This window comes from Myotis yumanensis, unplaced genomic scaffold (genome assembly GCF_028538775.1).
Source record: "Myotis yumanensis isolate MYYU_CA2020_CCGP unplaced genomic scaffold, mMyoYum1.0.hap1 SCAF_4, whole genome shotgun sequence".
NCBI classification, from domain to species: Eukaryota; Metazoa; Chordata; class Mammalia; order Chiroptera; family Vespertilionidae; genus Myotis; species Myotis yumanensis.
The window spans coordinates 8,283,396-8,295,436 of record NW_027223755.1 but is presented as its reverse complement, the minus strand read 5'-3'; the positions used below and the strand labels follow the sequence as shown (position 1 = coordinate 8,295,436).

The 12,041-nt window shown below is 44.0% G+C and overlaps 1 protein-coding gene across 2 annotated transcripts in view; it reads right to left on the bottom strand.

Annotated features, from left to right (window-relative positions):
• Positions 1-12,041, bottom strand: part of LMBRD2 (LMBR1 domain containing 2) — a 48,064-nt gene that overhangs the window by 4,733 nt on the left and 31,290 nt on the right. Inside the window, exons 14-17 of one of the 2 annotated variants that reach the window (XM_070411832.1) lie at positions 8,196-8,299; positions 4,733-4,779; positions 3,377-3,482; positions 624-750 (exon numbers count right to left, since the gene is read on the bottom strand). In XM_070411832.1, the coding sequence (XP_070267933.1) occupies positions 624-750; positions 3,377-3,482; positions 4,733-4,779; positions 8,196-8,299 (384 nt within the window). Of the gene's footprint in view, positions 1-623; positions 754-3,376; positions 3,483-4,732; positions 4,780-8,195; positions 8,300-12,041 lie in introns of both variants that reach the window. The other variant, XM_070411830.1, reaches the window with a different exon arrangement.

Genomic DNA, 12,041 nt, shown 5'->3' with positions numbered 1-12,041 from the left:
CTGAATGCTATAATTTTAAAAATAGAAAAACATTAGAAAGTACAAAAAGGCATCAAAGTTTGCTTAATATGCTTTTAAAAATATTTTTATCGCCCTAACCTGTTTGGCTCAGTGGACAGAGCGTCGGCCTTCGGACTGAAGGGTTTGATTCCAGTTGAGTGCATGTACCTTGGTTGTGGGCACATCCCCAGTGGGGGATGTGCAGGAGGCAGCTGATCAATGTTTCTCTCTCATCAATGTTTCTAACTCTCTATCCCTCTCCCTTCCTCTCTGTAAAAAAATCAATAAAGATATATATTTTAAAAATATATATCTTTATTGATTTCAGAGAGGAAAGGAGAGAGAGAGAGGTAAAAATGATGTTGATCATTGATCAGCTGCCTCCTGCATGCCCTGTACTGGGGATCAAGCTCACAACCCTGGGCATGTTGACCGGGAATCAAACCATGACCTCCTGCTTCATAGGTCAACTCTCAACCACTGAGCAACACTGGACAGAATTAACATGCTTTTTTTAGTAGTAAAGATGAACATTTTCCTTATGTTTATTTATCTCATCAGGCCAGTATGTTACTAAGATTTCAGCGGCATGCTGGAGCCAACATGACACAGCTAGAACTTACCTTCCTGATTCAGATTCAAGAGGATCATCAGTAAACGCTTCTGCATTAAAATCCAAAGGTTCTACATCTTGTAGGAGTTCTATTCGATCCCTTTCAGTCCTATTATTGGCCCTCGTATATTTAGATGCTGCTGCAAAAGAAGAAAAAAGAATATGTTTATTTTTCTATTGTCTTTATGGGTCAGTCTATGAACTCACAGAAAGAAAAGTCTAGATTATAAAAGATCTTGATTTTGATTGTGAAAACAGTATTAGAAAATGATAACTACATGGTTCCTTATAATCAGATTAAAATGATAAATGATATGATAGAAAACAAGGAAAAATTCACCCATATCGTTAGTCCACGCTCAGAAGCAGCTACAGTGCAAAGACTTAATTACTATGAAGGAGTTAATATTTAACAATAGTATCATAACAGTAAAATTACTCATAATCAAATCAAGTTTCAGTTGGTTTTACAGTTGGTTTTACAGGGGCTGCGACATCTCATTTCTTGGCTAAAATTTTCTTTAAGGTATACTCAACTCCAGCTTTTTTTTTTTTTATTGAATTTACTGGGGTGACATTGGTTAATAAAATTATACAGGTTTCAGGTATACAATTCTATAATACATCATCTTATATTGTATTATGTGTTACTTGACTTGGGGTGGTAAAAACACACTCAACTCCAGCTCTTTAAGAAAGGCCTGAACTATGTAATTTTATTAACTAATGTCACCCCAGTAAATTCAATTAAAAAAGGAAGAAAAAAAAGAAAGGCCTGAATCTTTTCCCCAATAGGGCAGCGATGTCCAACCAAAATGAAATGCCAGCCCATATTGGCTTTTAATTATTCTAGTAGCTACATTAAAGAAGTAAAATGAAACAGAGGAAATTAATTTTAATATATTTTATTTAACCAAATATATCCAAAATATTATCATTCATCATGGAGCACCAGCCACACTGCAAATGCTCGACAGTCACATGCGACTACTGGTTCCATCCTGGTTGGCACGGACCCTTGAGCGCTAACTCTCTGTCCTGCGTACTGAATAGGTTTTCTTCACTAACAATCTAAACTGTCACAGTGTAGCTCTGAGCAGCCCAAGAGCTACCATAGAGTTCTTTTTTATCATATCTTTCATTTTTGTCATCTTGGACTCAACCCGTCATCTTTTCTCTCATTCATTCACAAATACTGGTTGCCTACTACATAGCAGGGTCTCTCTAACTCGTCACCTTAACCTCTTAACCATTCTCCCACACTCTCAGATCCTTGCACTGCTGACTCCTATTCCATGGTAGGCAACCTTCCAAATCTTTTTGTAAAATCCTCCCTCTATTCCTAGCTTTAACTAAACTTTAGCTCTTCCCTCTTCCTTCTACCCTAAGTGTCCTTCAAATCCATCCTTTCCTCTTTATCTCCAGGGTCTCTGCTCATTAGGGTCCCAATATCTCTGCAGCCTCCCCTCTTGTCAGGCTCCTCATACTTAGGCTCTAATCAGAGAAAAACTTGCATTTCCCCAAAGGTTCTCTCCTGTCCCTCATTAGTCCTTCTGCACCTTTACCTGGCTAGAGTACTATTCATTTGTGAACACTCAGTTAAGTACTTCTTTTTTTAAAAAATATATTTTATTGATTTTTTACAGAGAGGAAGGGAGAGAGATAGAGAGTTAGAAACATCGATGAGAGAGAAACATCGATCAGCTGCCTCCTGCACACCCCCGACTGGGGATGTGCCCACAACCCAGGTACATGCCCTTGACCGGAATCGAACCTGGGACCTTTCAGTCTACAGGCCGACGCTCTATCCACTGAGCCAAACCGGTTTCGGCCAGTTAAGTACTTCTTTATTACAGAAATCCTTTCTCAATAGAGAATTACTCCCACCACCTGAGCTGAGTTCCCTCAGCATCTCCCTTAAAAAGGGTGCTGGTTCTGCACAAACACAGGCTTCCCGCCACTTTTCCAGGGGCAGATGGTAGGATTAAGGACGTAGGGAGGTTTCTTGACTCAACCCACTGACAAATGTCTCTGGCCTGGCATTAGTCTCTCAATACATTGTGAGCACCTGGGAAAGTGCCCGACATATATGGGCCAGTAGGCTGTTATAAACACTAAAGGCCCGATGCACAAAATTTGTGCTAGGGCCTCGGCCCCCACCCACCATGACTTTGTCCAGAGAAATGGTTGGTCTAATTAGCATATTATGCTTTTATTATTATTACAGATGACTGAATTGAGGCTTAAGTCTACTAATAGAAAAGAAAATAAAAACATCTAGCCTGGCTGTCTGGCTCAGTGGTTGAGCATCAACCTATGAACCAGGAGGTCATGGTTCGATTCCCAGTCAGGGCACATGCCTGGGTTGTGGGCTTGATTCCTAGTGTGGGGTGTGCAGGAGGCAGCCAATCAATGATTCTCTCTCATCATTGAGTTTCTATCTTTTCCCTCTTCCTTCCTCTCTGAAATCAATAAAAAATATTTTGAAAATAAAAACAAACAAAAAAACATCTAAGTAAATAATGGAAATCTGTATCTGCCTAGACTATGCCTGGGATAAGTACTGTTATTTAGGGCAGTACAATTACAACTGCTCGTCTCTATTCCACATGTCCCCTCCTCCTACCAGAATGCACATCTGAGGTTCCCTCCCTCCGATACACTAGGGGCTGGAAGCAGAAAGTCACTGCAGAAGCGCAGATGTCACTGTCCTCAGTCTACGCAGGCAAGAACAAGAAAAAACACAGACAATAAACTACTCACATCGGGTCGTACTCATTTCTGAAAAATTTGACTCTTTGGGGTCAACATGAACATTTCTGTTTCTAGTGGAATCTTCTCTATTGTGTCCATATCGTTCTTTCCATTCCTAGGGAAGAAACACAGATGAATGTATAACAAAAGAACTCACAGGCAGAAAATATAATTTAATTATTTTCATAAGAAATTCATCACATAATCAGTATAACTAGCATAGTGCCTTTAAAAATCATAGGTGAATAATTTTTGTTATCTCTACATGATTTTAATACTTTCCAAACTTAACTTTTACAAATGAATTTGCTAGCTATGATTATTGTTATTTAATTCTTCTATCTAAAATGTCAAAATAATATTACATCTACAATAAATTTATCTTGACAATGTAGAAGTTATGAGAACTCCTAATAACTAATGAGATGTTAATAAAATTTTCTTCCCCCTGAATTAACCATGAATTTAGAGCCTCTAAACACGTTTGATAGCAAAATTAGAGTTGTAAGCACAGATAATTAGATAATGACTCACATGGCATTGTGTGTGGTCTGAACGTCACTAAAACCATAGTAACTAGGAATCTACTCTTTAAATCCTTAGACTTGAAAGAGACAGGAGAGGTCACCTAATTCAACCTCCAATGCAGTGCAGGGTTTCATTCTAAAGTAGCCATGCAGATGCTTTTCGGCCCTCTTTCTAGGTGACATGAGATGTCTATGTATGATCACTCCTGGTAAACATGGAAATTCTCAGAAGTGAACTCCATCTCCAGTAACTTCCACTCCTTGGTTCTAGTCATGACTCCGAAATAAAGCACAAGTCTCCTTTCTCACAACACACACTCAGCAGGTGAAGACAACAGCATGTCTCCGTGCCTTTACCTCTCCAGCTCAGCACACCTACGTGCTGAAAATCTGTCATGATTTGGACTAGGTTTTCACTCTCTAGGGAGAGGCTAATTAGCCTCAGCAAACAGAAGACTGAAGAAAAAATAGAGATGGATAAAATTAGTGTCGTATTATGAAATGTATAATTTTAAATCGATCAAAGTTACTTTCATAGTAAGACTGCATGAATGTATTCATTCATTTAATAAAAAATTATTTACTGAGCACCTACCTTATTCAAGACACTGCTAGATGTTGGACATGAATTTATCACTGATAACTTGTTAAAACATGTCTGACAGGGCACCTAGCATGTATATCTAAAACTAGTAAAATTACCTTTCTTTAAAAATTTATCTCACGTCTTTCCTAACTATTCTCTGGTCTCTAGCCAATTATTCTAAATCAGTATGATTTTTTTTGGTATTTCACACCAATGTTTAGGTTACAGCAATTTAATAAGTACTGTACTTACTCTTCTTCGATTTTCACCTTCTTCTTGCCTTTGCCTTTTTCTCTTCTCTAGAGAAGAAAAGTAATTTCAAATTTGGTATAACATGACTTAATTAGATGCAGAGTAACTAAGTAAAGGTATCAGGTTATGACCAATTTCCTTTAAATTGCTACAAAGTCAAAAGTAAAAGGTTATGATGGAAAGGGCCTTAGAGATCACCTAACTCCACAGAGAGCACCTTTTCTACTCTTGCTGGAGATGGCCCTTTAGGCTGTCCAGTTTCAGTGAGAAAAAGTTCTTCTCCATGGTGACTGGAAATTTGCTCCTCTGTAACTTTTCTTTTCTTTATGTCTTATCTTCTAAATTAAGTTCATACTTCTTTCTACATAAGAGTCTTTAATCTTATTTTCTTACTAGAGGCCTGGTGCACGAATTTATGTATGGGTGGGGTCCGGCCGGCCTGCCCTGATTGGGGCCAATTGGGGCTGGGCCGGCTGGGGGAAGGGGCCACAGGAGGTTGGCTGCCGGCCCCACCCCCAATCAGGGCCCAGTCGGGGGCCAGCAGGGGCGGGGGGTGGGAGGGGGGCTGCGGGGAATCCCATGAGGGGCGGGGCTGGCCAGGGGGAGGGGCCACAGGCAAAGCAACCAGTCATTGCAGCATTCCAGTCACTTGGCATATATATATAGCTTTTATATATATAGACTAGAGGCCCGGTGCACAAAAATTTGTGCACTCGGGGGGGAAGGTGGGGTTCCTCAGCCTGGCCTGTGCCCTCTCACAATCTGGGACCCCTCGGGAGATAATGACCTGCTGGCTTAGGCCTGCTCCTGGGTGGCAGAGGGCAGGCCCAATCCCTAGGTGCAGCCCCTGGTCGGGCTCAGAGCAGGGCTGATTGGGGAGTTGGGGCGCTGCCCCCTGTCATGCACAGAGCAGGGCGGATTGGGAGGTTGCGATGCCACCCTCAGTCACGCTCAGGGTAGGGCCGATTGGGGGGGTTGGGGCACCGCCCCCTGTCACACTCAAGGCAGGATCGATGGGGAGGTTGCGGCGCCACCCCGTCACGCACAGAGCAGGGCCAATCAGGGGGTAGGGGCACTGCCCCCTGTCACGCACAGAGCAGGGCCCATCAGGGGGGTTGGGGCTCCGTACCCTGTCATGCACAGAGCAGGGCCAATCAGGGGGTTGGGGAGCTCCGCCCTGTCACGCACAGAGCAGGGCCGATCAGGGGGTTGAGGAGCTTCCCCATCACTCACAGAGTAGGGCCGATAGGGGAGTTAGGGCACCGCCCCCTGTCACACACAGAGCAGGGCCGATCAGGGGGTTGGGGCGCCGCCACTGTCACACTCAGGGCAGGGCCAATGGGGAGGTTATGGCTCTACCCCATCACACACAAAGCAGGGCCCATGGGGGGGGAAGGGGAGTTGGGGCGCTGCCCTCTAACACCCACAGAGCAGGACCGATCAGGGGGTTGGGGCACCGCGACTGTCACACTCAGGGCAGGGCCGATGGGGAGGTTATGGCTCTACCCTGTCACACACAGAGCAGGGCCTGGGGGGAGGGGGGGGGGGAACTGGGCCGCCTTCCCCTGTCACACACAGAGCAGGGCCGATCTGGGGGTTGGGACACCGCACCCTGTCAAACACAGAGCCGCAGGGCGATCAGGGGGTTTGGGCGCTGCCCTGTCACGCTGATCCGGTGCCAGGAGGCCTCGCAGCTCCACTGATCCCGGTGCTGGGAGGCATATTACCCTGTTACTATATAGGATAGAGGCCTGGGGGCCGGCTGGTTTGCCCTGAAGGGTGTCCTGGATCAGGGTGGGGGTCCCCACTGGGGTGCCTGGCCAGCCTGGATGAGGGAATGATGGCTGTTTGCAGCTGGTCACACACCCTTCAGGGTGGGGGTCCCCACTGGGGTGCCTGGCCAGTCTGGGTGAGGGGCTGAGGGCTGCTTTTAGGCTGGCGATTAACTGAAGCTCCCAACCGCTCCTTTTTTACTTTTTTTTTCTTTTTTATTCTGGGCCAGCTTTAGCTCTGGCTCTAGCTCTGAGGCTTCCGCTGCTGAAAGCAGGTATCTGGTTTGTTTGCGTTCTATAATTGAAACAATGTATAACTCCAGCTCTGAGATCCCGGCAGCTGAAAGCTGGTTTCTGGGGTTTTGTTTAGCTTCTATATTTGTTACAATGTTTCAAACTGCCAGGTCAGAGGCCGGCAGCGGCAGGTGGGGAACATTGGAGTCTGCCAGTCACTGGAGCAAGCAAGCCTCCCTGTTCGCTTCAGTGCATGGCTGCCGGCTGCCATCTTGGTTGTCAGTTAATTTGCATATACTCACTGATTAGCCAATGAAAAGGGTAGCGGTCGTACGCTAATTATCATGTTTCTCTTTTATTAGTGTAGATATATATAAATGGCTATATATCCAGTGGTTGCTTGTTGTTGTTTTTCTTTTTCCCATAAGATATGCTTTACAGACTCTTAATTCTGTCCTCTAAATACCTTCTGATTTACCATTCTAACTCTTGAAAGTCTTACCTGGGACTGGATATGATCCTCCAGATGCGGTCTAATTAATGCAAAAAGCAACAGAGCTATTACATTAACTAGACACCCCTTCCTATGAGAGCATGGAAGGCTACCCCAGCTTATTTTAGAGCCGCAACCAATTTTGGCTTATTCAACTAGTGATCACATAAAAGCCCAGACCCAAGTAGGGAGAGTACCATTGTCCGAAAACTTAAGTTTTACTTTTTCTTTTTTCCTATCCTACCATCCCTTGAACATCAGGAAACTTGATGCATTCAGTTTTGAGATTAAATTCCAGTAGAGGGTCATATATTCTAACAGGCTGGTAATGATCACCCACCACATTCTAAAAACCACCCTTGGACTGAATGATTCCTATTCAGTCTTAAGCTGATAATTTTTTAAATTAATAAGCTTTACAGATGTACTAAACTTGCATATCTTTGTCAAAGCAAACCTAAAAATGACTCGAACACTGCACATGGGCATTTTTTAGCTGCAGACATACTACATAGTTTCTATTGCAAAATTTCCTAAAGACAGATGAGAAATCATTTATGTCTTCTAGTTATTTTTACTATGAAGAATTTATATAGGTTTTTAGCTAAAAATATTAATTTGCTATTTCCCAAGATAGAATATTATAAATTAACAAACATGAATTCTAATTCTGTATTTGGAGTCTTGCACTCTTCCTCCATTTATTTAAAAAGACAAATCTTTTTTTTTCTTTTTTTTAAATATATTTTATTGATTTTAGAGAGGAAAGGAGAGAGGAAGAGAGAAACATCTATGATGAGAGAGAATCATCGATTGGCTGCCTCCTGCACGCCCCCCACTGGGGATCGAGCCCGCAACCCAGGCATGTGCCCTTGGCCGGAATCGAACCTGGGACCCTCCAGTCCGCAGGCCGACGCTCCATCCATTGAGCCAAACCAGCTAGGGCTAAAAAGACAAATCTTACCTCGCCTGATTAATTCTTTTCCTTCATCAACTAAGTCTGAGGTCATATCATTATCTCCCATGAACTGCTGGAAACCAAGTAGATTCAAACAACGAGTTCCCAAACTAATAAAAAAAAAAAAGATTTTTTCATTATTTCACAGTGTAACTATTTAGATAAGCTATTTTTTAGTGTGGTCACTCTCAAAGAAGCCTATATTTTATTATTATCTCAACAAGTTACATAAAGTTTCATTTGCCTTTAAGAAGTACTTACTTCCCTTTCTAAGGAGCTTATATGTCCAGTAGTCCACTGACTAGGATATGCCACATACCCAGATTTCTTAAGAAAACAAAGCCAGTTAGGCCATTAGCATATGTTAAGAAAAATATTATAAAAGGATGCTAAACAATAACTATAATATAAAAGCAATTTATTATTTTCTTATATTCAAACAGAACTTTAATACTACTGATTCCTTATATTTAAGATTTTATAGTTGAAAAAGCACTATCCCACCCACCTATTACTTGATACATATCATAACCTAATAAGGTAAGAAGAGAGGCTACTCTTACCAAAACAGCCACTAACATGAGAAGAAATAATTTGTACATCACAAGCTCTAATGTTCCATTAATAGTTTTAGAAACTTTTTAAGTGACTAAGCATATAATCAACTTAGTTCTGGACAGCCAAAGGATGACTGTTTTCTTCCTTAATACATGCTTTTCACAGTATAAACCTAAGTCTTTTCTACCTAACAGCAAAAATTCAAAACAATAGATTTATTATCAGTTCATATTAACTGTTATTTTAAATTATGGAAAGGTATAATATAGATGTTTTTAAAAATCCAATAGACAATTTATTTCACACAATATTGTCTATTTACTCATTATCCTAATGTGAGTTCATACATATTATCTGTAATAACCTTATAATGGTATTGGAAGATTTAAGTAAAAAGTCATGGGATGCAACTTATCTTTGTTAGAAAAGCAAACTGATTAACATCAATCAAACATTTTTTAAAAAGCAGCACTTGTGGTATGTCATGGAGCAGTGAAGAGGGTAGACAGAGTACAGGAGGAGGGCACCTAACATGTGGAAGCAGGGCTGACAGTGCTAGAAGCCAAGCACACCTGTCCTTTGAGTCCTTTTGAGTCTTACCTCTAAGAGTCTATCAATTCTGCTAAATCCTATGAAAAGAGCAGCCCATGTACTTCCCAGCCTTACACATGCTGCCTGATTGCAGTCACTCTTCATTTGACCTTCTGGGCTGGCTATGATCTGAAGCATCTAGAAACCCAGGAATGATTATGGGGAAAGCCCTAAGCCCAATTTACGTTACTGGTCAGAAGCCAAGCATGGGGTGTTTTATAAGCTACTAATGGCCTGGTGCACAAATTCGTGCACATTGAAAGTAAATTAATTAGAAGAAATATTTTAATATTGCTATTCACCCTTTCTCTATAATAGAAGTATCAACCAAATTCACAATCGACAATGACAGATGGAAACACACGTGTGCAATTGGTGCCAGCGAGAGCTTTATATGTATCACACATGCATGAGTCAACTTAGCCTTTTATAGATATAGAACAAACTTGCTTAATTAGACCTGCTTTCTGATTTAGCTAAACTTTCCAGCTCAGTGAAGCACCCCAACTTCTCTTTCAGGTAATTGTCAGCAACACAGCAGTAAATATCAACACGAAGAAGATTATTATTGTAGATCATGCAGGGAGAACAAAGGGTAAAATATTTAACTGCAGTAGTGTTTGACTATATTCCGTGCAGTGAGAAAACCTGAAGTCATTTTCAAGGTTCACCATTTCTTACTTTGACTCTCCGTTTTCCAGCTAATGAAAAGAAAATAGGATTCCACCATGTCTCCTATCTACCTACTCCAGGACTTCTGTGAGGATCAAATGAGATGAGGCACGGGAAAACGCTTCACAGACATTTGGTTAAAGTGTGAAATGCTTCCAACTGGCTATAAAGCAAGTCATGTTCATGGGCTGAAGAAACTGCAAGGAGGCTAGTCGCTAGGGAGAAGAAGCCGGGCGTTGCTACATGATGTCATTACCCGGACGGACCCTCAGCATATTAGCCTTTTATATATATAGACTAGAGGCCCGGTGCACAAAAATTTGTGCACTCGGGGGGGAAGAGGGGGTCCCTCAGCCCGGCCTGTGCCCTCTCGCAGTCTGGGACCCCTCGGGAGATAATGATCTGCTGGCTTAGGCCTGCTCCTGAGTGGCAGAGGGCAAGCCCAATCCCTAGGTGCAGCCCCTGGTCGGGCTCAGAGCAGGGCTGATTGGGGAGTTGGGGCACCGCCCCCCGTCATGCACAGAGCAGGGCAGATTGGGAGGTTGCGATGCCACCCTCAGTCACGCTCAGGGTAGGGCTGATTTGGGGGTTGGGGCACCGACCCCTGTCACACTCAAGGCAGGTTCAATGGGGAGGTTGCGGCGCCACCCCCTGTGATGCACAGAGCAGGGCCAATCAGGGGGTTTGGGCGCTGCCCCCTGTCATGCTGATCTGGTGCCAGGAGGCCTCGTGGCTCCGCTGATCCCTGTGCTGGGAGGCATATTACCCTTTTACTATATAGGATAAAGGCCTGGGGGCCGGCTGGTTTGCCCTGAAGGGTGTCCTGGATCAGGGTGGGGGTCCCCACTGGGGTGCCTGGCCAGCCTGGATGAGGGGATGATGGCTGTTTGCAGCTGGTCACACACCCTTCAGGGTGGGGATCCCCACTGGGGTGCCTGGCCAGTCTGGGTGAGGGGCTGAGGACTGCTTTCAGGCTAGGGGTTTTGACTGAAGCTCCCAACCACTCCTTTTTTTCTTTTTTTTTTTTTCTTCTGGGCCAGCTTTAGCTCTGGCTCTAGCTCTGAGGCTTCCGCTGCTGGTTTGTTTGCCGTTCTATAATCGAAACAATGTATAACTTCAGCTCTGAGATCCCAGCCGGCTATATTTGTTAGAATGTTTCAAACTGCCAGCTCAGAGTCCGGCAAGGCGGGGAACGTTGGAATCTGCAGTCACTGGAGCAAGCACGCCTCATGTTCGCTTCCAGCTGCCTGGCTGCTGGCCGCCATCTTGGCTGACAGTTAATTTGCATAAGGATACGCTGATTAGCCAATCGGAAGGGTAGCGGTTGTATGCCAATTACCATTTTTCTCTTTTATTAGTGTAGACTAGAGGCCTGGTGTACAAAATTGTGTGCGGGTACGGTCCCTAGGCCTACCCTGTGATCAGGGCCATCTTCCCCGGCTGCTGGCAGCCAGCCCTGCCCCCTGCTGCCACCCACCCTGGTTCTCCGTTCACCATCAGCGATGGGAGCCTGCTGACCTGGGGCGGGGTGGGGGGGGGGCAAAAGGTTGGCTGTTCCGCCCGCTTGCCAGTCCCGCCCCAGCTGTGGGTCGCCCTCTGTGTGTGGGGTGACCTGTGGGGAAGTGGCCTTGGCCTGGCGCCACCCACATCCCCCGCCACTCACCCCCAAGTCCCCATTCACCATTGGGCGATGAGAGCCTGCCAGCTGGGGAAAGTGACCAAGAGGTGGAGAGTGCACCTCATAGTGACTGGTCCAGCGGTCATTCTGCCATTATGGTCACTGGGCTTTTATTATATAGGATACTTGGCTGTCAGTGTCGAAGGTCAGGGCTTCAAGTTAACACTCTGTAATTAATCCTATTGCTTTGTAGCCTACGTATTTGTAATGAATAACTCTACCTCTCTTTTCCTGAAAATATCTTCGGAGAAAAAGCCTTACTTCATCACTCAAGCAATCCCTTTAAACTATCCCCAACATCCCCAAAGCCACAACAAAACAAACAACAACCAGAACCCAAGCAATAAATATTT